Below are 25,691 nucleotides of genomic sequence, written 5' to 3' on the forward strand. Positions count from 1 at the left end.
GATCAAGTAAAGTAAACAGTCCTGTGCTTATATGCTGGAATTGCTTATTTTTGGAGGAAGAAATTTCATGTAGAAGAGACTTCTCTGGATTTAGTTCTTTAACAGTAATCATACTTGCTAGTTTTTTTTACCAGAACTTTCTTTTTAAAAAATTCTGTATGTTTTTAATAGGCTGCAGAGTTGCAGAGTGACCTTGTGTTTGAAGAAATTAGACGTCGCATCAAAGAGGTTGGAAATCAGCTGGTAAAGAAAGTAAATGCTGTATTTCAGTGGGACATCACTAAAGGTGGAAAGACTGCAGTGCAGTGGAGTAAGTCATAGGCTTAATTAATTTATATAAAGCCCTAATGCATTTTTTAATGAAGTGAGATTACTTATATTCACTCTAATTAAACTCTGATACTTCAAAGGTAAGCACACAAGGTAGCCAAAAGAAGTGCTTGCTAGGGCTTGAAAAATCTGGAATGCTTATTGCACAAGTGATGCTTTTTGCAAATGTATGAGATAACGTTCCATAACAGTAACAACTAAGTCTTCAAAAAAAAACTTAGTAGTTACTAAAACTGAGTTATATAACTTCCCTCTTTAGGTGTATGTAGCGGAAAGTTTTCTAAATTTTGTTGACAATATGAACAAAAATATTTTTGTTCATTTTTTTTTTTTTTTATAGAATGTTTTGCTTTAGCTAAAAATATTTCAAAGTTGTGGTCACTGAATTAGTGTAGGGACACCCAAGCTAGCTTTAACTAGCTAGAAAGTACTTTTAGCTCTCTAGCCTAATCCTATATATATATTATCATGGAGTTCCATGTGGGCTAATCAAACCAAGAAGCAGGATAAATTTAATCTTACAGTCCTGTGCCATCATGATTAGACTGTCACAGTCGAAGATAGTTTGAGCTAACTATCAAAAAACATGGCTACCCAAACAAGGTAACCTAGGTGTGAACTTAAAGTAAGACGGAGTGTAAAGGTATAGCAAGTTTGTAATTCTGTGATTGTTGTCTTTGTTCACTTTTTTACCCTGTAGTCCAGGCGTCAGCAACGTTTTTGGCCAGAGTACCAAAAACACCCCAACCTCTACCCATGCCTCGATTTGACATGCTAGAGGTAGGGGAGCTGCGAGGGCCTGATCTTCATTGCTGGTGGTAACTGTACAGCAGGCGGATGGTGAGGGAGTGGCTGGGGCTCCTGTGTGCTGTGAAGTGTGCATGCAGCCACCACTGCTGCCACGGAGCCGGTGCCAGGATTGTGGAGCCCAATGCAGCTGTTTACAGCTGTGGCAGGCAGCCAAGAGGCCATAGATAGCTGCACTGGGCTCTGCCGTCCCAGCACGAGCTCTGTGGTGGTGGTAGATGTGCACATGTGTCCAGGTGAATAGCCAAGAAGGGGCCTGGGGCTGTGCATGTAGAGGCATGTCTGCAGCTACTGCTGCAGAGCCAGTGCTAGGGCTGCAGAGCCCAGTGCAGCTGTTTGCAGCCTCCTGGCTGCAGCTGGCCCAGCCTCTGGGCAGCTACTGCCTGACATGGAGCCCAGGCTGCTTGCAGTAGGGCTTGCAGCCTTCCAGCTGCATGCTATGAGCAGCCTTGGCTCCATGGCCAGCCTCAGGTGGCTGTGGCATGCTGTGGAAAACGGCCTTGCATGCCATGCTCTGGCATGTGTGCCAGGGGTTGCTGATCCCTGCTGTAGTCAGTGGGTAAGTAGTAGTTTGCTTCCCATCCTCACCAACCCTATGGCAGGAAGTAAACCATCTCACCTTTCATTATGCACTGTGCATATGTACAGTTTACCACCAAGTAGCTGATACAATATGGGCTTACACTCTAGCTTATTTCCTAGCAAGTTGTTCATAAGCTGTACTTTAAATCAGGGGTAGCTAGCCTGCAGCACATGTACCACAAATGGCACAGGCAACTTCTCTGTGTGACATGCAGCATGCTGGGGAGGTGATGCAGAGACAGGTAGGGCAGGAACCAGAAAGCAAAGCAGCAGAGCAAAAAGCAGAGGAGCCGGTTGAGCAGGGAAGGGGATTGGAGTGGCACTCAGAGCGTGTGGGATTACTTTGTGGCATACCTTTCAAAAATGTTGGCCTCCACTGCCCTAAACCACTGATTCTCAACTGGGGAGAAGTGAGATTCTTTTAAGGGTACTGTGGGATACACTCTTGCCCCATTTGACTGCTCAGGGCCCCTGTGCAGAGATAATAAATCAGTTTCTAAAAAGGGGGTGCTGCTTGTGGAGGGGTGCCTGAAGTCTAAAGAGGTTGAGAACTACTGCCCTAAATCAAGCTCTGTGCTAGACTGCTGTTTCTTCTGTGACTGCAGTGGAGTTATACCCCAGAGTCTTTTACTGTTCAAGATTTGTCAGAAGCTTGGCTATTACCATTAAAAAAAAAATGATTGGCTTGTAGAACAAAATACCAAATATTAATGGCAACAGGATATCACTTAGATATCTTGAGGCTATGCTATTAAGTCAGACAATAGAATAAGGATAAGGAAAATCAGTAATTTTCTAAATTTTATCCTAAAACACTTTTTGGTTTTCATCAGAGGCAAGTCTTTCTCCTTATAGTCTGTTTTCAAGTGCATATGTTTCTGTGTGTGCAAATCAATGATTCTTAAATACTCTAGGAATTGCCGATTCGATTTGCTGCTGTATCCTGAATGGTCTGCCTAAAGAATGAAAGAATGGTCCCAGAAAAATCCACGCCAGGAGGTTAAGCCACATGACACTTGTATAAAATGAGTTGAATTATAGCTGCTCTCACATTATTTTTTTTATAGGGAGATACAGTTGCCAGGTCGTAACAGTTTGTTTTAATTGGCCTAGCCACTTGTCTCAAGGTATGAAATTGGTATGCTGTAGTCTTATTGTACCATGCCTGTTAAAGTTGGGGAAAGGCTAGTGGATCTGCATGAATTAGGTTTGGTCCCTGGTCTGCACTTCTGTCACACATACCACCACTTTCACTTGACAGTAATTTTAGGTGGCTTTTTGCAAAACTGCAAGTTTTCCAGGTTATTTAAGAAACTGCTATTTTTCTTTGATTTTCAGGGATAGAGATATAGTACCTCTTTATTATTTCCCTTCTCTCCCTAATTGTGCACATTTGAGATTCAAACTGGCAAGGCTGCTGATTAGTGGTTCAGTGTGCTAAACACTGGGTACATCTAAATGAGACGCTATGTTGCCATAGCGACAAGCTGTGGTAATTTAGCTGATTGATACGGCGACCATAGCGTCAGCAGGCATGAACCGTGATGCCACTGCTGCTGCGCAGTAGTAATGAGCTACTGTGCGGTAGGGTCAGAAACAACCTGTGTTGGCGCTGGAACTGCGCAGTACCAGCGGTTACTGCGCAGTCATTTAGTACTTGCTAAAGTAACAAATGTGCAGATGAAGGCATGTGTGGATGTTCCCACTGAGCTTGCACTAATTTTCATAGCTATATTTTGTCTTTCTGGAGTAACAGGTTATTTGCAGAAAAATAATGCTGATAACATAATGCTGAGGAATGCATTAACATGACAAACCAGATTAAGTACAGCAAGAGGCAAAGAATCTTTATTGAAATCAAAATATGATGAGGGCAGATCTTACAAGCCTCTGCTTCGAGCACTGCCTAAAGACTGTTTTGTCACCTTTTCCATCCCCAGAACTTTCCTGTTTTTGCATTCATACTGGTTCAATGACGTGCATGTTCAGAATAGCAATAAAAGATTAAAATTAATAAAATTAATAAAAGCAATCACAGCTGTATTACAGTCTTGCTTTTGTTGAAGATGCACATCAGGAATGCCACGGTTAAGCAACAAAACACTTCATGTGGAAGCCTCTGTCACACCTCTGTTAGAAGGCCTGTGGCTGCAATAAATTTGTTGTCTGTAAAGTTATTCTTTTTATGAAGCACGCTAGGAGTATAAAAAGACATGTGACTGAATAAATACAGGTGAGTGTGAGAATGCTAATCTTTGTAGTTAGCATAATAAGAATGGAAAGCTATTCCTTCTGGAAAAAGGTGAGATCTCTGCCCTGTTATTCCTACTAACAATGATTCACCACTTCATTCAGGCCAGGTACAGACATTATTATACTTTTACCAGTATAAGGGATCGGAAACCAGTCTGTTCACATAAGAGAAAGGAAGTTTGATGCACAAACTGGGTCTGTACCCATAACAGAACAGAAGTTTGGCGCACACAGACTGGTTTAAAAATGGCAGAACCTGGTCTAAGACTTTACTCCCCTCACCAAAGGGTGAATGTGCGTTCTGTTTTCTACCAACCTAAACTATACCACTTACAGAAAACTGCATAACTTGGATCAATTCTGCCTTGAGCTTTTTGAATGTCTGTGCCTAGCCACAGTGTCATTAATTTATTATAATCCTTATTTAATTTCTGAATCTCTTTGCTATGAGTTGTTGTGACTGGTGGCTTTTTGACCACCACTCCGTCTCAAACACATGCCATTTTACAGATTATAGTGGTAAACCTAGAGACTTTATTTTGCCGAGAGGTTTCCAATCCATCCTGGGTTGCTGTGACAGGTGAATGAATCACCCTGACTGATGTGTATGAAGTGCTAGTGTGTAACACCATGATGAGGATAGCTAGAGAGTGGGGCACTACTTTTGATTGAACTAAGAATTATTCTGAGCTTTCCTCCTTAATTCAATAAAACTGTGCTGGCTAGTGTCCTCTCCTTCTGCTCCATCCTTAGGGGATGGAAAGAGGATGGTTCCTGGCCTTTTATTTGCAGGGGTTTCTTCTAGCTGAGCAGGATAACTTAAATGTTTCTGCCCAAAGAGAAAATAATGTCTTTTTGGGGGGGGGGTGTGGGGGGGGGTGTTGGAAATTTTACGAGGAATTTTTTGTGTCTACAATGTCTACATTTATTGTAACTATGATTCTAAAAACACCAGTGTGTTTTAGGCAGAATGAGGGTGACGCGCACCACCTAGAATTGACTGGTCATCACTTTCCATCACCACCATCGTTTTTATTGTCTTAGTATTTTACCACATGCCTAAAAAATACACGTACTCTTTGGACTGGACTACATGACCTCATGAGGTCCCTTCTAGCCCTACTTTCCTATGATCCTGTTGATCCCTTTGAACTGATTTTTTTTTTTTTTTTCTGCATGATCAGTGCCTTGCACTGTTGGTTTTTTTTAGTAGGGTGAGCAATACCAACTCAGCTGTTTCTGAGAAAATAGTGCGTCTACATAAGACGCTTTGCAGCATAGCAGGCTAATTTGCTGCACATTAAAGTTTCACCGTTTACATGTGCATGGCAATTAGGGTTCAGTAGACAAATTTACTGCACTGCTGGTTAGTCCCATTGTAGACAAGTAGTATCTAGCAGCACAGTAAATTACTGTACTTCCACTCACGTGTAGATAGTGACATTGGGATTAGTTTAGTCCAGCTCAAATTGAGCTGGGACATATTCAGTCGCATTAACTGCATGTGTCAATGTGGCCAATAAGTAGTTTTGCTAAATGTTAAACCATACCCATCTATTTTTTTAAACTACTTCATGCTCCCATGGATTCCAGTAGAAACTTGAATTTTGATAAAGAGGATATCTTGAAGATAGAAACATGGCTTTTGTGATCTGCATGAAAATCCACCTAACTTCGTCTGAGTGACTAAGCCTTGCTACTTTCTGAGTTTTTAATGAGTGTACTGATGATGCTTGTGGAACCTTGGGTTTTGAATTCTGGGGAGGCATAGGCAGTGCAGGAGCAGCAGTTCCTGGGCCCTTTTATTTCTAAGGGTGAAAATGCTATATTAGCAGCCTTGAGACCACTAATGCCAGTCTGGGTCCTTCCACTACCAGCTTTATTAATTCTGTTAAATGCTGTTTCTGGAGGCTGAGGCAGCATTTCCCCAAAATGTGGTAACTGAGAACAAAATTATTTTTGGTAAGACTATAATTCTGGTCTCTGATATGATGCTCCCAAAGCTTGTCTACAGCCACATTGCCTTTTCAAAATGAATGCTTGAGATCTAGGCTCATGGTTATGGCATAGTTAATCATTAAACCTCAGATCCTTCCTATGCCAGCAACAGAGCCCAGTAATGTTGGTTCCAGATGATTTCAATGCTGTCTTGCACACACATGTGTGAATTGCTGATGGCAGAATGTTACCTTTCTCTGCAGTGTCTCATGCTGGATAGTAGCCCATCAGCCACAAATTGTTACTTTAACTCAATTGCCAGCATGTATACCAGCACCTGAAGATTCAGAAGTACTATCACACTCATGTCCCATGCAGTTATATTTCTGTATCATGGCTTTTCCATGGCCAGTTTATTTTAATATTATATAATGTTTAAAAAAATTAAGAGGATTAAGATGGCAAAGTTAAGAACTCAAAACCCTCTATAATCCCAGGGAGATTTAATTCTGCTTGATTGTACATGTGCGTTATGGTAGATATTATCAAACACGTGGTCAGATGCTCGTTCTGCAGGATGCTAATCCATTCGCATGGTTACAGAAGGAATCGGAGGTTGGTTTCCAGGGGAAGAAGGGTAGGGTTATGATTAGGTTAAGGCTTTTTTTTTGTGATTAAAGCACTGACCTGGCAGTTAAAGGAAATGAACTTAGCTCTCATCTGACAGTCCTCATGATGATAAACTCAAACATTATAATGCAAGGGACCAAATTTGTAATTGCTTAGGTAGTCTCAATTCTGACATTTTCTGACAATAAGGTGCCAAAATGATTTTTTTTTTTTAATAAAGTGACCCCTTCTTTCTTCTGTTATAAAAAATAAAAGGCTATTGTACCTGTGCTACCTAGAATCTTCAAGGGATGGGAGTGTCAAAAAACTAAATTTTAACTTTGGAGTTTGATTCTCAGGGTTAAGCACACATGCTTTCTCAAACTCTTAGCATATTTTCATGGACACATGCTGCCACTTTTTTCATAAACTTTGCTAACAGTGAAGGTATTTTGCTCCTGATTTAATATCTATGCATCTCCTTTTAGGCTTCTCTTGCCAAGTCACCAATCATATTGTCTTCCAGGCCTTTATTGGTAGAACTCTTCCTAGTATGAAGCTAGTTATCCAGCTGTGCTGCCTTATCTCTTAATCTTTTAACTTGTCACTTCTGCAGAGCTTTTGTGCTGTTGTACAGTCTGCAGCAGTTAACAGCACTACAATCTGGGCCCCACCTCTCATTGTCCTGTTTGATGACTATAGCTCCTGCATCTCTAGCTAATATCCTTGAGCTTCATATTAGAGGGAAAAATGAAAAAAAACCATCACTTCAAGCACTAATCTGATATTTTAATACAATGAATAGTTATATTTTTCCTGAGCCTTCAAGCATCCTAAAGATTTTTCAGTGGTTTTTAATTTTAGTCAACATTTTTGCTTGGGTACCATTTTTTCTTAAGTGGATGGAACATATGGGCTGGAATTGATTTTTTTTGGTTTTTTGGTTTGTTTTAATGCAGACAATGGGGACTCTAGAAATACTGGTCAATATAACTAACATTAACCTTTTACTTTTGATTTTAATTCAATATGTATAATAAAATCAAAGCTGTATGGAATAGTTGGTCCTGCTTTCATCCCATGTTTTTTTTTTCCTATTAAAAAATAAGGTTATATTAAAATACATGTGCATAAACATTAAGTATTCCCACATGGATGGAACTGTCTAAAATAAGACAAGATTAGTCATATGAGTAATTCACAACAGCAGTTGGGGGAAGACATTAGAATTGTTCACAGGGGGTGGGGAACAAAATAAGAAAAGCCGTATTTATTCAGTCAGTAGTTTAACTAATTATTTGAAGGTAAAGAAAAACTTTCCATAAATACAGAAACATTTAAACTAGAGTAAAACATTCTTGTATGTTGCAATTATTCTGTTCTTTATCTGAGCACTGTAAGAGGTCACCCAGAGAGGTTGTGGAATTTCTATCCTTGGAGATTTTGAAGAGCTGGGTAGACAAAGTGTTTGTTGGGATGATTTAATTGGGGATGGTCCTGCTTTGAGCAGGGGGTTGGACTAGATGATCTACCGAGGTCCCTTCCACCCTAATTTTGTATAATAGTTAAAAAGAACTTGTCAAAATCTGTCAGCATGTATGCATCTCCATTGAATCTTTCTGTTTTATATTAGAGTCCTATATAGTAACATCAACACCCTTTTTAACCAAATCCGGTTTTAAATCTTGCTTTTTCTATTTTGAGTTTTTAAATATATCTGGAAACAATAACAGCTATTTCCTTTGAAACCAAGCATGAAATTCATTCTTTTTCCCAGTGAACCATAATTAATATCACCAGTAGACTGAAGCGTAACAATGAAAGTCCAGTCCACTTTGCTATTAATAGCTGCAAGTTTTAAGGATGAAGTTTTTCTACATCTTTGTGTGTGCGTGTATGTACGTGCATGCCTCAAATCTATTATTGGTTTCTTGGAGAAAAGTGTATTTTAAGGAGGGACTTCAAGAAGGATGCAGGTTAATGAAAAACCCAAGCATAGCTACAGTGGGAAAGCAGGGCACTGAAGATGTAGTTAATAGTACCATTTACCATTAGTTGGAATTAAACAGGAAGAGTGAATGAAGGAACAGAGAAATAGGCTAGAGAGCTTAGAAGGCAAAGAAGAGAAGATTTTTTTTTTTTTTTAATTGAGGAAATTAAGGGAATTAATTGAAAAAGTTTGAGGCACAGTGATACATAAGTGAAAGAGGGGACAAAGTAGATGACATTTACTACAGCATTTTGAATGGCCTGGAGGCGGAAGTGGGGCAGATTGAAAGGTGTAACAGCCAGATTAAGAAAAAGTTACAGCTTTAGGAAGCAATTTACAACTGATCTACAGTAGATGACAACAATCTTCCCAGATCAGCGCATCTTTCCCTTTTAAGCAAGGACAAATACAGTACATAATAATTTTGTGTGTATGTCTCAGCCTTGGCATGCAGACACATCTGTGGTACCCATTTTTTTTGTAGGAAGCTTTTAAAGTAGTCTTAAAGAGCCAGGGAAGACTGACAAGCCTACAGCTGGCCCAGATTGCCTGAGTGAGACTGATTCAGATGATGGGACTCCCAGTCTCAGGGGAGCATGTGGCCACACATTTTTACTAGCGTGATTAGAACAAGCTACAAAGTTATTACGCATTTTTTTTCTGGAATAACTTTTGTAGCTTATGCCATGCATTGGTTGAACGTGTAGCTGGGTCACAACTCAATGCATGATTACCAGGTTAATCATGCCTTAAGTGTAACGTGTAGAGGGAGCGCTGGTGTCCTTTGTTCTTTTTACCTTGTACCTAGTCCAGTTCTTAGTTCCCAGTCTACCTCCCTAACTCTCCATTCATTGTCTGGTTCCTGCTTGTTCTGAGTCCCTAGCTCCTGATTTTCCATACCAGTTTTTTACTTTTGTCAACCCTATTTGTGATTCCTGTGCTGAACCCTGACCACCCGTGCCTCATTTTTGCCCATGAGAACACAGGAGGAAAAAAGATTTGGGCGAGGGGGATAACTTGATCCTGATGATTCCTTCTTTTAGTTCAGAAAATCTTATACATTCAACACAAGTTACCTTACAACCCCATCTCAGTGCAAAATAAAGTATAGTCATGGGATTCCAGCTTTTGGAGTCATGTGATTATATCAGGCTCTGAACTTCGTTTACTAAGATTTATATATTTTTTTGCTTTCGTGGTTGCAAATGAAACATTGAAAATGTGGACTAAGTGTCAGTGCTCCAGAGTTTGCTGATGGCCTAAAATAATAGCTGTCAAAGAGGTTAAATGCTTTTTGTATTGTATTGGTCTCTAAACCTGTACCTATGGGGAGAACAATCAACACTCATCAAATAGGCTTCTGGTGTGAGAAAAGGTAAAAGTGTTCTTAACCCATCTCCAGGACTCTTGCAGTTGAAGGAAATGTTGTGCCTCCCTTACCTCTTTTGAACACCTGCTTCTGGAGCACCTTTATTTTCTCAAGCAGTGGTGTAAAGAGGAACTCCTCCTACTGCCCCTGTTCCCATTCCTGGAGGAAAAGGAAAAGAATCTAAGTACTACTAGTTCTGGCCTTCTAAAATGAGTGTAGTTAGAGGAAGCCCCAAATGTCTTTAAATTCATTCCTGCTTGCACTATGCATGAACAAGTATCTTTTTTACTTCTTATCTTAGGAGGCCTTTCCCATTTTCAGACTTCAGAGAAAAATACCCTCAAAGCTCCTTTAAGAATATGATGTTTAAACTTTTTCAGTGCAGGTGAGAAACCTCATTAAAGCTCCAGCCAGACTTAAGTGAGAACAAATAACTCTAGTTCCAAGTATGAAAACATCTGTGCAAAAGTGATAAGGAGAGTTTATTTAATTTACATAAGCATTTTACAGTTCTGATTCAGATGCAGAACCCTAATGGGCTGCTTTGGGTTACTGTGGGGTCTAAGTTTTATTTAACCAGTTTACCACTGTCTTCTCTCTAATAATTTTTAAATCATTTTAGATCAGGGAAGCTTAGTTGTATTGCTGCATAGGAAAACGTCCATTTCCCTAGGAATAATTATCAGTTTTAATAAATAAATAAATTCCTATTCTCTTGCAATACTGTTTTTTTGGCTGTCTGTGTTGCTCGTTCACTGAAGTAGTGCTAACCTGTATCTATAAGTTAAGAAGCTCACTCTAGAACAGTGATTCTCAGTTGGGGTGACATAACAGCCTTGGGTACTTTGAGATCCTTTCAAGGGTGTTGAAGCATGCCCTGCAGTGATAGCACTGTTAGGTATGACTCCACAATGTTACAACCATTTGATCTGTTGTTGTAGTCTCTCAGATTTCTTTGCAATGGAAGCATTGCTTTATTATTCTGTAGTTAAAAAAAAGAATGAAAACTAAAAAGTTGTCATTCTCTTAATTAGTGGTTACTAAATTATCTAAATGATCTTAATTTGTTTATAATGTTATTAAATAATTGTGGGTTTTTTAATGGAGACCTGATTCCATACTATTGGGAGAAAAAGGATAGTTTCTATGAGGGATATGAAGAAACAGGTTGTAGTCTTGAGCTCAATGGTATTGAGCTATGACCATGAGCAACTGTTCTGTATCATACTGGAAGTAGGGTAGCTGAAATGATTATGTACTTTAACATGCATTCAGGATGAGTAAAAGGGGAAAAATATCAAATCTAGCAGAAAAGTTAAGCTAACATCTTGGTTTCCCTTAATGCTTTTTTTTATACTGTTGTGTTCAACTCATAATGCAGAGGTTACTTTTATTTTTTTTAAAATAATGCTAGTGCATGTGGATATTTTGAAAATTTGGGTAAAGGAAATATTTCCCTTATAACTGGATGAAATGTAAAACGTGTAAGCCAAGAAGTACTGGATTTATTTCTTTGTTGGAACAAAATTGCTAATGCATCAGGGCAAGTTAAGCTTCCTCTCTGCATAACTGTTTCTTTAAATGTTTTTTAAAAAATAAAAAAAACTCTGACTTTGATTTTAATGCTTATAAAATATTTACCTTCATAAAAGTCATTCCATTTTGTTGCAACTGCTATGTCTAAAGAGAACAGGAATTACTATTCAGCTTTATTAGCTTGTAGATATGGATCCCCAGAATTATACCCAGAAGCACTTGTGCACATCTGTTGGCTTTCTCCCATGTTTCTGAAGAGATTTTTTTTAATCTGTGTTAGAAACCACTTTTACTCTCTTACATTCCTCACAAAAATGGAGCGGTTGTAAGAGAACAATGCTGAAGACGTTCTGTGCTATTGATGAGCAGATTTTTTTTCAAAATCTTCAGGACCTGCAGTAAAACTGTATTTAACTAGCAGTGGCAGAATTGTTTCAGAAAACTAAGTCAGTTAATTTAAAATGTTTGGATAATATAGTATTTTAGCCTCAGTGCATTTTTTTTAAACAAAACTTTAAATTTTAGCTGGGATGTCACCATTGGTGCTAGGAGAGAGCTCCTTGACTGATATACACACAGAATAGCTTTGATAGGGTTGTTGTTTAGTATTGAGAGCATCTTGTATGGAGAAAACAATCCATACGTTGTATTAATTAGGCAATGTCTAGACTCTTCTCTTTCTCCCAGCTAATTGATACAAAATTGATTTAGGAATCAAGAATATCTTAAAATCAAAGTCCCTATACTGTATTTACTCAAATGTAAGGCAAGGGTTCCCCCCCTCCCCAGTCAGCATGGGGGTGGGAAATGCCTTATCTTAGATTTGCATATGAAGTGGAGGGGGCAGGTGGCTGGCCTCCCCCCCCCCACACACACATACTTACTCTAAGGTGCAGCTCATCTCTGGCTTGGGCTGGATTCCTTCCCAGGCATAGAGTATAGGGAAACTCCTGTCTTGTCTAGCAAATCATCAGTGCTGACACTGCTTCATGGCCTGGCAAGGGCTGCACTTCTGCAAGAATATGTCCCATATTTCAAACTTTTAAGAAAAATTTTGTGCAAGAGATTTTGCTTCACAAGTATGTTGATTTTTAGCATGTAAACCACAAAGGCTACATTAGAAAGTAAGGGTTTGTCTACACTGTAGTTGCTGCAGTGCAGTACACCAACCTAAGCTAACTCTAGGTAACTTTTTTAATATCTGTGATAGCACTGAGCTCAGCACAAGCTAGTTCAGCTTCTTAGTTAAATTCTGCGACCTGTGCTGAATTTCCTACTAACATAGCTACTCTTCTAGCAGCACCTGCGCTAGCTTGTTGAAAACCTTAAGGCACAACAGCACTGTACATATACTTATAGGCCCATACCTATAGGGACCCACAGGGTTGGAAAGAACCTTCTCAGTCATTGAATCTAGTCTGGTGTTACAGACAACTATGTTGGATAATCCTTATAAATTCATCAAGCTTTATCTTGGAGCTGGTTGGAAGGCTTGCCCTCATCACTCCTGTTGAAAGTCTGTTACAGAATTTCACTTCTCTGGTTAGCAGCGTCCTTCAGACTAAACTTTTGCCAGTCTATACCCATTTTGTTGTTCTTATTCAGCTTAAATAATGGCAGTGTTTCTCTTTCCCTAATATTTACCCTGGGTGTATTTATAGTGTTGTCCTATCTCATAGAAATCATAAAGTAGTAGGGCTGGAAGAGACTTTCATAGGTCATGTAGTCCAGTCCCCTGCCTGAGGTAGGATCATTCCTATCCAAACCATCCTATACAATTCCATAATCTAACCTCTTAGTAAAACTAGCATTAACCCTGACACAACAGGGGACTAGGGCAAACAACATACGTCTTCTCAGCCTGCATTTTGCTAGGCTGACAGGGTCAACATCTTAGTTTCCCTCATAATATAGGTTCTCATTTCCTGAATCGTTCTTGTAAACCCTCCTCTGCAGCCATTCCAGCTTGAATTAATTTTCCTTGAACATGGGTAACCATAATTATATATCTTATTCCAAATGAAGGCTTAACAACACCTTCTCTAATATCTTCAGTATGCCCTGTGTTTCATGAAAGTATCTCACCTCATTTGTTTTCTGCAGTTGAAGTTTGAGAAGTGCATATGATATCATGATGCTTCAGGTTTTTGTGCAGAGGAAAAAAAGTGCAGAGCTTTATGTGCAGAGCACATTCTCATGTAGCTACTGAGAATTTGTCTGCTTTTGCAAACATCTGGCAGCTGCCTTGCATTTTAACGTACTAGAAAGGTTGAAGTGGTTTTTCTGTATTTTGGGAAATACAAGTAGATGTAATGGTAAAATACAGGTGCAGTTCCTTTTTCAGTTTTTAAGCAAAACTTTGAGATGGAGCTGAGGTTGAATATAGCCTCTCATTGATTCATACAAGGCTGTGACTGCACTGGGCTTTTCTCGGTGTACAGTAGCTTACAAGATGGGTTTAGCTACTGACAAAAGATGACAAACTAGATGGGTTGGGTGGAGCAGGAGGATGAAAAGTTTGAACAATAAAGCTAATAGAGTATTACATTAAAAATTAAAGACTGGAAAGTCTGGTGACTTATTATCCAAGTTCCAACACTGTCCTAACTCTTACCGCATGCCACCTCCTCCTGATGACAAAACTTAAGCGTGTTAAGTACCTGGGGGGGTAATCAGGCTGTTAGTTTATTCAGTCTGAGCCATAAAGAAAGGCTTATAAATATTTTGGCTGGTGTATAGGTTACTCATGGGGTTTCAGCTTTGTTTAAACCAAATACAAAGCCGCAAACAGTCTGCAGTAATTTACTCTTCCTACGTCAGAAGTGAATGAATGTACTGGTATTTTTGCTTGTGGCTTTAAATATAGATCAGTGCTGCTCATGTTACTTACAGGTTCCATCAGTCAGGCTCTTTTGGCAGATTTCGTAACGTCTCTGGGGCATAAGTAGAGACGTATTTAAGAACACATGACAGCTAAGCTGTGTTGACGTAACCTGAGGAGCTTTTTAACCACTATGAAATTCACATTTCATGACTCACTGGAATTTTATATGCTCCACCTGCTTAGCCTATGGAAGCAGTATTTTAAAAAGCTTGCTTATGATCCTCTAACTTTACAAAAGAGGTTGTAGATATTTAAAAAGGGATTTTACGTAGCTTATAGCTGAGAACAGGAAAGGTGAAAGGGAAGTTTCTACAACTCCCAATATGTTTCTGATGTTTTTATGTTCACTTCCTCTTCCTGCTGTCCCTGAGGTCTCTGGGATTTCCAGGGCAGAATCACACCAGCAGGACTCAGCAGGGTTGCTCATCACTTCCTCTTCCCCAGGTGCCTCTGGGATTTGTAGTCCACAGTTTGAGCCAGCAGTATGTTTGAGCATGGGAAGGCATGTTTAACACCCCTCCCTCGCCCCAGACTCCAGCCAGGGTTTGTCGTGGTGGGGGGCAGTCCCCCACCCTTGTAGACTGGGTTGCATCCCCAACATGCTTGTCCCGTCCCTGCCCCCCCCAACCCTCTTGTCAGCCAACCCTCACTGGTCCAGCTGGGGAGCAGAGAGGCGAGGCCAGCCCTGCTCTCTGGAGCAGACAGCACAGCACAGCCCAGATGAGCGTGGTGGGAAGCTGGGGGGCTGTGATTTAACTTGAACCAGGAAGGGGTCTGGGACAGAAGTTTCATGATTCAGTTTGACCCACATCAGTTAAGTCTGAAACTACATTCAACCAAGCTTATCTTAAACCAGTTTCAGCCATTTTCTATCTGGTTTATGTGTACCGAGCTTCTCTTCTGTTACAGGTTTAAACCAGTTTCTGATTACTTAAACCAGTTTATCTCTAAATTCTGTCCCTAGCCTTGGACATTTTAGGAAAATAAGCTTGTTGTGATGCTTGAGGCATTCCATGGCTTTCCTCCCTCTCCAAGGCAAGGGTTTTTTGTGCTACTATTGGACCACTGTATAGTTGGGAGGGGTGCTTGATCCCAAACACTCGTCTAACAGTTCTTCCTACTATATACTTGGCTCAGTAGAAGGTAGCACAAAAAATCTCCCTTGCCTCTCATCTATTTCCTGGACCATCAAAGCTACAACAATGCTCCTACTCGACCATATGATTTCTTTTCCATTTGTAAAACTTTAAGTATGGGGCTTCTCCTTCATCCCTATCTTGTTTTTAATTTGTCTGCAGAGTGGGTGGCCATACCAGACTGAAGTTGTAACATACAAGAATAACTACTAAAAACTCTATACTTCAAGTGGGGATGTGGGCAAGCATATGGTTGTAGCAGCTTTGAAAGCGGATGCAGGGAGCATCTGCTCGGGAACGCTAAGCAGCTGGTACAGGGTCACTGTTTTGTGTAGTTGCACAAGTGTAGCAAAACCAGCTTCATCTGGGGTCAGTGTTGGCAGTTTAGCTCAGTTATACCGCTAAAGGCTCATGCACACCAAACAATTATAGCATAACAGCTGCTACTGTGAAGCAGCTCCCCCTCCCTTTTTGAAGCTACTACATATGTATGTTTGTCCATATTCTGAGTTCTCACTGGACATTAACATGCAACAAAATTGATACTTTTAGGGCAAGCCGACTCTGAGTTTTGGGAGGGTGAGCAAATTTTAGAACAGTGGCAAGAAAATGATAGGTTTTGGTTTGGTTTGGTTTGGTTTGTTTTAACATAGTTGGTCCAATTTAACTCAAGCTTTCAGGAAAAAACATCTATGGGGAGTAAGAGCATGCAGTTGACACAGAAAGCCGTTTCTGAAATGCTAGGGAATTTATAATCTGTCCAATAAAGAGAGCTGTCTAACAGTCTTAACACTGTGGAAGTGCTGGGACTCTGTAATCAGAGATGTCATGTCCTTACAGAAACATCATCTGAGTGATTTTGTTTTTACACGCAGGGAGTGGAAAAGCCGGAGGAGAGAGCAAAAAAAAATGGCTGGGAATTTTCAAAATGCGAAAAATGAATTGGCAATGCATGTCCTGTCATAATATTCTTCTAAACAAGTGGCACAATACCTGACAGTTTGTAGCCTTGTAGTAGATTATTTTGGCAGGACATTTTATATGCAGAAATAGGACTTTGAAATACAGCACAATGAGAGGAATTGCTGAGTCTCTAAGGAAGAGAAAGGTATTTGGCAAAGGTTTAAGATTATTCTTTTTAAATCAGGCAAAAAAAGCTGTATTGTATAGAGTAGGCAAAAATTGAAAACACAAGTTCAAAGCACGCTGTCTGACTTCTCATGAAAAGAAGACAGAAATCTTAATGCTAAAAAAAATCTCTAGACCTCTTATTTTAAATAATTAAGTTTCTGTTGCAACTTTTGTAGTATCCAGCAAATCTTTAATATTATGCAGTTAGTGCTTTATTTATTATAATTGCTGAATAAGAGAGTTACTGTGAATTTCTTTGGTAGTATTGGAGTGATGTTATAGCTATGATGGTGCAGGAAATATGCAAGAGGCAAGTCTTTTTTGAGTGATTATCTTTTATTAGACCAACTGCATGGTTGGGATACACTTAGACAAGCTTTGGGTGCAGTTGTTTCACCTTCAAGTTGTGGAAATAGTAAGCACAGTGAAAGATTAAAAACAGTTTATGGGGCTGTGAAATTGGAGAAGAGAGAAATTCCCAGGGGCAGTGGATAAACAAATCACAGAGGAAAGGGCAGCTTGTTTAGTAGAAGATCATGACTTTCCAAGAGGTAAGAGGATTGCTGATGCCTTTAGTGTAAAGAAGCTAGAATCTACCTGGCTCCGGATCTGTCCTGAAGTTAATATCTATGTTCAGTCCTTGGTTCTTAGTATCCAGTCAGTGTGCAAATTTTTTTCCCAGGCTCAACTTTTGAAGGTATTTTTTAAATTTCCCTTGAGCATAAGGAAACTGAGCTCAGTATGGAGTGGATGTTGTGTGAAAAAGCATTCTCCTGCATGTGTTGGTGTGTCTGTCTTGCATCTTTATCTGTGATCATTCATTCTGATGAATAATTTAGGATAGTTTCACCCACATAGTTTCCATGAGGGCATTCAGTGTAGTGAATGAGATTATACTATGGTTTTTGGTATAGGAATGAGTAAGATCTATGGGTTATGATAGGTTCAGTGTTGGAAGTGGTGATTCTTACAGCAGTGTAGATTTGCTGACATTTTCCAGCTATTGTTAAGGCAAGACTGTGTCACATTTGATGGCTTTTTGAAGAGCAGGGAGTTTGCTTTTTGATGAGTTGGGCTAGGGTAGGGAGTTGTTTGAAAGCTGGAAGTGGAGCATGGGAGGTCGTGCAGGTGAGGGTAGGGGCTGCAGGGGGGTTCTTTTTGTGTTGTACCTGATTAATGCAAGCTATGTGGGTGACTTTTTCAAAGACATAATCTATATCTCAGCTGTACTGTCCTTGTATGAAGGCAGATTTCAAGATGGATATTATTAGTATTCTCTGCTGAGCAGAAGTGGTAGTATGTGGGCCTGGCAATAGATTACAACTTTTTTGGGGTGTGTTTAGGATGATTGTTGGTTTTGTGGATTCAAGTATAGTGGTCTGTAACTTTTATTTGTGTGCATATAATGGTTTGTGGGGTGCCATCCTAGGTTTGGATTGTCATACCTGAAATGTTAATAGGAATATTCTAGGGACAATTAGATTGAGGGGTGATAGTTGTTAAACCTGTGATGGAAGTCCAGTGAGTGAATCCAGGAGTTCATTGCAAATGATGAAAATATCAACTTTGAAATGCAAGTAGAGTATAGGTTTGATAGTGCAGTTTTCTAAGAATTGCTTATATCAGGTAGCTCATGAAGAGGATGGCATATTGAGAGGCAATTCTTATTTTACTTTATTTTACCTATAGCTGTTCCTTTGGTTTGAAGGAAGTGATGATTGTTGAAAATTAAGTTGTGGGTTAGGATGGAGTAGACAATTTGTGCAATGTGCTGTGGCAAATCTAAGTATAATCCAATTTCAGGGTGACAGCTGTGCTTTTCATGGTGTGGGATGTTGGTTTACAAACTGGTGACAACCCTGGTTACAAGTATAAACTTCTTGAAGTGGTGGTTAGTGTTCAGGATGTTAAGGAAGTTGGTTGTGCCATGTTTTTTAAAAAAAGAAACAACCAAAAACCTTGCTCTTTGAGGCTAGGGACAGACATTACACGTGCACTGGTTTAAGTGATCAGAAACGGGTTTAAACCTGTAACCACAGAAGGTCAGTGCACATAAACCAGTTTTAGACCTTCTGAAACTGGTTTAAGGTAAAACTGGTTGAATGTAGTATCAGACTTAACTGATTTGGGTCAAACTGATTTATGCAATGTCTGTCCCAGATCCCTTCCTGGTTTAAGTTAAATTGCAGTCCCTCTGCATCCCAGCATGCTCTCTGGGCTGGGCTCTCTGCTTCAGTGCAGCAGGGCTGGCCTGCCCCTCTGTTTTAACCTGAGAAGGGGCAGGGACATGGTGAGACACCGGCTGGCATCACCCTGTTAAGGCAAAGTGGGCAGGGAGGGGGTTAATTCTTCCCTCCTTCCCCTCCCCCCACAGCTGGGGCCTGCCTGTCTGCTGGAGAGCAGGGAGTGGTGGAGGTGGAGGTGGAGCGGATGGCTGGGGCTGGCAGACTCCGGCTGTGTTCTCTGGGGATAGAAGGGACAAAAAGAGGAATTAATCCTGTCCCTGTCCCCTTCACCTTAATGGGGCCATGCTGGGATGGCGCCTGGCCATATGCTACTGCTGGAGTAGCGAGGGGATAGGGAAGGGCAGCAGCTTTTGTCAGACTGCCCAGGAGGGGCTTTATTCCCCCTCTTCCCTTCACTGCCTTGCAGGCAGGAATCGCAGCTGTCCCAGAATGGCCCCATTAAGCCTAAGGGGGTAGGGTGGGAATGAATTCCCCTCCCATCTCTGCACCACGAGAATGCAGCCGGGGCAGAGAGTAACTTGCAAAGGCTGAATCAATTCAGGCTTCCGCTTTTTGAATGTCTGTCCTTAGCCTGAGTGGCAAGCAGTTTCAGGGCAGTTTGTTTGAATCCTGATAGCAATAAGGATAATATAGATGGAAGTGATGGGTCCGCCAGATCCATATCCATCCATATTTCTGTTAAGCTTTTGAAGATTCCACGCTTGTCATCAACCTGAGGCTTGTATTGGAAACTTTCTCAAAGCTGTAACTTTGTTTTTCCCCAAGAGACAGGTGATTTTGCTTAATATTGAGCTGTCTGCTCCTGCTTAAACAGATGTTTTGCTGTCCTGGCATAGAGCAGTTTAATCTTGTCCCTTTATGTTCACTCTTCCTTCCAAAAATCTATTAATCATTTCCAGTGCTAACTATACTGTCAGCATAATTGCAAATGATATCATGGGATCGCACATACCATGTGTGCATATGGCTAGGACAAAAAGCTCTCATGAGAGGCTATTCTGTAGCAGATAGATTTATTGTAATGCACATGTGCATAGCATTTAATTTTGCTGGATGACAGTTTTGCATTTTGGCCTGAATAAACTCATGCAAACTGTAGATTCTTATGGAGGCAGCCATGTGTAGAAATACACAATCTGGGGTCTGCTATCTAACCAAGTGGAGAGTACAAGGCTCTGCAAAAATCTGAACAGCTTGTCAAACCATACAGTTCGATCGCTACCTCAAGATAAGATAATTTATTGCCCTCAAAACTACCATTTCATGCTAGGTAGATTTGTTTGGCATGTCATGTAGTGTAACTGATGAAAAGGAATAGCACAATTATGTAGCTTTTTATGATTAACGTTGCAATAATTCATTAAAAACACTTGAGTACAGGATTTAAAAAATATTTAGTTACTTAACTCCCCTTGGTTGCCCTAATAGCTTTGCAGTTGGAATTTATGCATAGTGGTCATCAGGCAATGCATCTTTCAGGTCCCCCGCCATATTCCTTTTTCCTCCCTTAAGAAAACTGGTGAGAGTTAATAATTAAAACTGCTAATGGAAATAACCCCCTCCCCCCTCCAAACAAAGCCCCCAAAAAACCCCCAACAACCCAGCACTTTACCAGAAGAAGAAGTGTGTTAGTTTGACCCCACTCCCCAGCATCTGTAGAGATCGGGTGCTTCAGTGGGGCTTTTTGGCACTTTTATCTAATAGCTGATTCAATGAGGCCCAGCTAAAGCACCTGAGCTATACAGACATTGGGAGAGTTGGGACAAATTAATGTGATGCCTCCAGAGACTACCTAAGCAGAGTGCAGGGCCTGTGCAGAGCCCTGCCCACACGCCCTGGATGTGAAGAAGGAAGCAGCAGGGGGAGGTGCTGGCGAACGGCAGGATGTGAAGCTGGAGTGGCAGCGGAGAGTCGCTGCGGCCGCTCTGCCTGACTCTGCGGGGCCCAGGATGGTCGTCCCTATTTGCTCCCCACCCTCCCTGGGATAGGGACAGCTCTGGATGCCTCTTTTGGGCATGCGCTGTGCTTGGTGCAGGGGCATGCCAAAGTGAACGTAAAGTGCTGTTTTTTCTTTGTTTTTTCCACATCTGTAAGCACCCATATTGACAAAGTGCAATTTGAAAGTAAAGTCCCATTTAACTGCCACTCTTTTGACACCAGATTTAGATCACACCTCCCAATGTGTTTTATTATAAGACACATCGGTTTATTTTAGTTTTAGAACCTTTTTTATTTTTTGTTTAGAAAAAAATATAGATTTCCAGAATTGGTGGCAACTTAAAGCTATGTGTAGAACAGATGTAGTAATAGATTACTAATATGGCTCTTTGTTCTCTTACCTTTGTTAAAAAAAACCAAAAAAACTCACACAACCCATACCTAACTTTACTCTCTTTCCATAGCTATTGACTTGAAAAATGGTTCTGGAACTGTATATCAAGGCCCTGCACAGGGTTCTGCTGATACCATCTTCACGCTCTCTGATGAAGACTTCATGGAGGTGGTACAAGGCAATTTAAATCCACAAAAGGTAACATTTTGCCATGTTACTTCGCTTATCTTTATTTATTCCACTCAGAAACATCTCAGTAATCCAGTTTATAATCTGCAGATAATTTGAGTGAAAAGATGGTCTTGTTTGATGTTGATGTGCCAAGCCCTGCACTTCTCTAGAGGGTTCTGCCTCTGTGTCTGGTGATCACCGTTATAGATCCCCAGTTATCACAATATGTATAAGACAACATCATTTCCCTTTTCTAGTTATAGAGAAGTAAAAGAGATCTCTTAGATACCATTCTGAATGACTTGTATAAACTACGTGGATATGCTAATACTCTGACACACACAACTAATATTTTGTCTGTTATGAGTATAATAAATAATATAGTAAAGAAGCAGAACCTGTTGTTGTTCTGGGACTGTGCATCTCTTATGAGCAAACACAGATGTATTAAAACCGGACACAATCTCTCCAGTGCTAGGCAGTTCGCATATGGAAAAAATTAAGATGTGTAAAATAGAATCTTCATTTTACTATCTTCAGCAATGCTTCCTGACGTATTTAAAATTATTAGAACTGCCTGTTGTACCTCTAATATAATTTTACTCAGATTATAGATTAAAAATTGGTTAAATGCAAAATCTTAATTAGGTCTTCCTATATTAGGTAGAGAAACTGAGATTGAGTACTTGGAATATAAAATTGATCATTTGTTGCATGTTTTATGCAACTCATATATAACTGCATAAGCAACAGTAAAAATTCTTTGTCACCTTTTGCATAAAGCAAGCAAACTCCTGGACAAACAAAACATTCACTTGCATATCTTACTATTTTAAAGATTAAAGTGATTGCAGTTCATGTATGTTATTTGCAGTTAGCCACTGATAGTTTGTTAATTTCTACCTAAAGAAACCTTGACTTCTATCCACATTCCCTACAACTGTTGTCTTCAGTTTACTGGTAAACTTACTAGGACAGGGGCAGGCAAAATATGGCCCTTGGGCCACATCCGGCCCACCAGGCCATTCTGTCTGGCCCACAGGGCCCCTAAAAGTTTACTAAATTTAATATTTATTCACCCACATCTGCCTTTCAAAGCTGACGGGAGCCAGGGGCAGTAAGGCCCAGAGGGACCTCTCAGCAGGCTTGAGCAATGCAGCCCTGCCCACCCCCAGCCAGTTCCTTGCTTTCTTGCCCCTGCCCTGCTTCAGCCCCACTGGAGTGGCTGTGGCTATAGGGGGGATGTGTGTGTGTGTGTGTGTGTGTGTGTGTGTGTGTGCTGGCTCAGGCAGCGTGTGTGTGCATTGTGTGTGCATGCACATGTGCAAGCGCAGACTTGGCAGTGTGTATGCAGGGTCAGGGGGAGTATTTGTGTATGCAGGCTTGGGGACAGAGTGTGTGTGTGTGTGTGTGTGTGTGTGTGTGTGTGTGTGTGTGTGTGTGTGTAGGCTTGGGGACTGTGTGTGCATGTGTGTACATGCAGGCAGGCTCAGGGGCTGTGTGTGTATTCAGAGGGTGAGTCCCACAAGCACACCCCACCATACACGTGCACCCACACCCTGCCGTATGCAAACCCCAGCCACCATCCGCCCACAGACCCCATATGCACTCACACCCCACATATTCACACACATACCTACATGCTCAGTCATGTCTGTGTACATGACACAAACGCATGTAAATCAAGACAAAAATATTTTTTTAAATCAAATTAATGAGTCTTGTAGATGTTTGCTTGTTAGAATATAATTTGGTATTTTTCTGGTTCCGAGATGGCAAAACCCCTTGCTGAAAGGAGTACTTGTGGGGGCAAGGGAAGGGGCATCAAGTGGCAAAGGTCAGGGGTTAGAGGGTGGGACTTCTGGTCACAAGATGGTGACCGGGGGCAGGGCTATCCATGCAGCCCTTGACAGCTTGTCAAATCTCAGTAAGCGGCCATCCACTCAAAATAATTGCTCGCCCCTGTACTAGGAGCACAAGTAGGATTCACTATTTTTTTTCCTGTTCCCTGAAGTTGTAGTAGTAACATGATACATCCTCATGCCTTGCATTCTGAGGGGCATGGCAGAATGATAGTGGGGCCTTTCATGTCGATGCTAAATTCTGGCAGTTAACACTTTGGGCACCTATACATGAGCAACAAGACTTCTCCCATGTGCTGTAATTGATTAATCAAGTCTGCTGCAGCATGGTAATTACCATACTGCAGCAGACTCCAGCGTCCCATGTATCAGTGTGCCTGTGCTTAAAAATGGTGGCGGGGTCACTTTTTAGAGCTTGTTCAATGAGCTTTAGTTGGCACCCCCGCCACCACTTTTAAGCACGGGAACGCTGATGCAAAGACACTCTGGGCACTTTAATTAGAGCAGCTCTCGGAGCCCCTCTAAATAAAGTGCCCCTCCCCCGGGAGCACACACATAAATGCCCTTTAAGAGCGGATTGCTTGAGAGATCTTAGAAAACAAAATCCTTATGCACTTCCTTCAGCAAACATTTTGTCTTTCCCACACCTTTCTCTAATCACTAGCTTTCTGTATACTAGCCGAGTGCAAGAGAATAGGGTTGGGGTACAGGCAACTAATCCTGAGTGCCAAAAAGTATGGGTGCAAAGCACTGTTGGATGTTGCTGATGCCTTTTCTAAATCACTGCCCAGGTTTGGTGCCCTTCTTGCCTGCCCTACCTAAGCTACTGCTAGTGATACTGGATGTTATATATGGTGAGGCTTAAAACGCCTTTTATGTCTAACTAACTGACTTTGCTTGGTGAGGATTTTTTCACTAAAACTTGAATAAAAGTAAATCTCAATGTACTTTCAAAAACAGACATTTTGAGATTGGTCAAACAGTTGATGAGCACTTATGTGTGGTATTTTTTTGTTTTGTTTTGTTTTCCTTCTGTGTTCTGCAGGCATTCTTTTCTGGTAAACTCAAACTGAAAGGTAATATCATGCTAAGCCAGAAGCTGGAGATGATTCTCAAAGATTATGCCAAACTCTGAATTGCTTGAGGGCCTCCTACAGTAGTCACCTTAGAAGAGCAAGAATGGCTGTCATCGCAGAAACAGAGTTTGAAACTTTCTGGAGCATTATGCAGATTTCTTGCTATGTTCTGATTCACTTTACTGCTAATAAAAAAGTTGATTTGATTGTTGCAGGGGCAAAACATGAATCTACTAACTACTAGTATTATCTTCTGTGCCTCAGTAAAAGTACAGAATCATATTTCTGTCATATCATAACTTTATCTAAATAAAACTCATGTAGTTCATACAGAAATATATATATTTCTATATTATTTCTAAAGAGAAATTAAATTAAGAAAACACTTTAGTGCCTCCTTCCATTTGTCTGGAGTCTTCTTTAATCTTGCTGTCATCCTCTCTCTTTTTTTACACTGCCTATCAAAAGAAAGGTCTTACTTTTTATATTTAGTACACTGCCTCTTTGTGGCCTCCTCTAATCATCTGATAACTAGAAATTGGCTTTAATCATTAACTTTGAGTCTGCATTTTTTTATGTCCACCAGATAATGGTCTGCATTTTTCTATTTAGATGAGAAGGTTCATGGATTTGGTACTGTGTCATTTGGTATGGTTTCTCATTTAGACAAATTTACTTTTAATATTATACCAATTAAATGAAAATTCACTGAGTGTTTCTGTGTAAGCCCCTTTATATTAATTAGATGTTTCTTGCAGTGCATTTTTGAAAGCTTTGTACTTCTGTCTAAGGAAATGACATGGTGTAATAAAACATGTTGGGGAAAAAGCTGTTGGTTGATCCCAGGGTGGATAGGACAGGAAATGGATCACTACACGTATATTCTGTTCATACACTCTCTCTCTTAAAATGTCTTCTATTTGTCACTGTCAGAGACAAGGCACTGGACTAGATGGAGTATTGGTGCAAGCCAGTATGGCACTTTTTATGTTCTGAAGCAGGAATGGCAAAGATGTGGCCTGTGGAGCCATACCATCCAGCCCCTGGTGCTGGCTCTGGATCTGAGTTGACCCATACATGGCACATGCCAGACTGGCCTCATGTGCAGGTCCTGGATATGTGCAGCCTGCGGTATTCACTCCAGGACCCATGCATATTGGATCCAGTGGTCTTGACATGCATTCTAGCTGGTCCAGGGCAAGTGCCATATGCAGTGCAGGCCCTGGAGCAGGTGCCATGTGTAGCACTCGCTTTGGACTGACTGGAGTGGGCATCATGCACATGTATCCTGGACTGGTTGGAGCAGGTGTTGTCAGTGCTGGATCCAGCATGGGTGGGGGGGGCATCCATGGTGCCAGTCCGGCCTGTTGTGTAGGACCAGCCTGGGGCTGACCCTACTGTTGTAAAAGGACACCCCTGTTGTAAAAGGCTTGCAGCAT

At 40.8% G+C, this 25,691-nt stretch overlaps 1 protein-coding gene across 2 annotated transcripts in view; it reads left to right on the forward strand.

Annotated features, from left to right (window-relative positions):
• Positions 1 to 24,650, forward strand: part of HSD17B4 (hydroxysteroid 17-beta dehydrogenase 4) — a 116,164-nt gene extending 91,514 nt beyond the window's left edge. For both annotated transcript variants that reach the window (XM_090038439.1, XM_090038440.1), the window contains exons 22-24: positions 172 to 310; positions 21,214 to 21,341; positions 24,222 to 24,650. In XM_090038439.1, coding sequence (XP_089894565.1) covers positions 172 to 310; positions 21,214 to 21,341; positions 24,222 to 24,311 — 357 coding nt within the window. In that variant the 3' untranslated portion in view covers positions 24,312 to 24,650. The remainder of the gene's footprint in view (positions 1 to 171; positions 311 to 21,213; positions 21,342 to 24,221) is intronic.
• The last annotated feature ends 1,041 nt before the right edge of the window (positions 24,651 to 25,691 follow it).

Source organism: Crocodylus siamensis, chromosome 3, assembly GCF_052110815.1.
Source record: "Crocodylus siamensis isolate JL-2025a chromosome 3, ASM5211081v1, whole genome shotgun sequence".
NCBI classification, from domain to species: domain Eukaryota; kingdom Metazoa; phylum Chordata; order Crocodylia; family Crocodylidae; genus Crocodylus; species Crocodylus siamensis.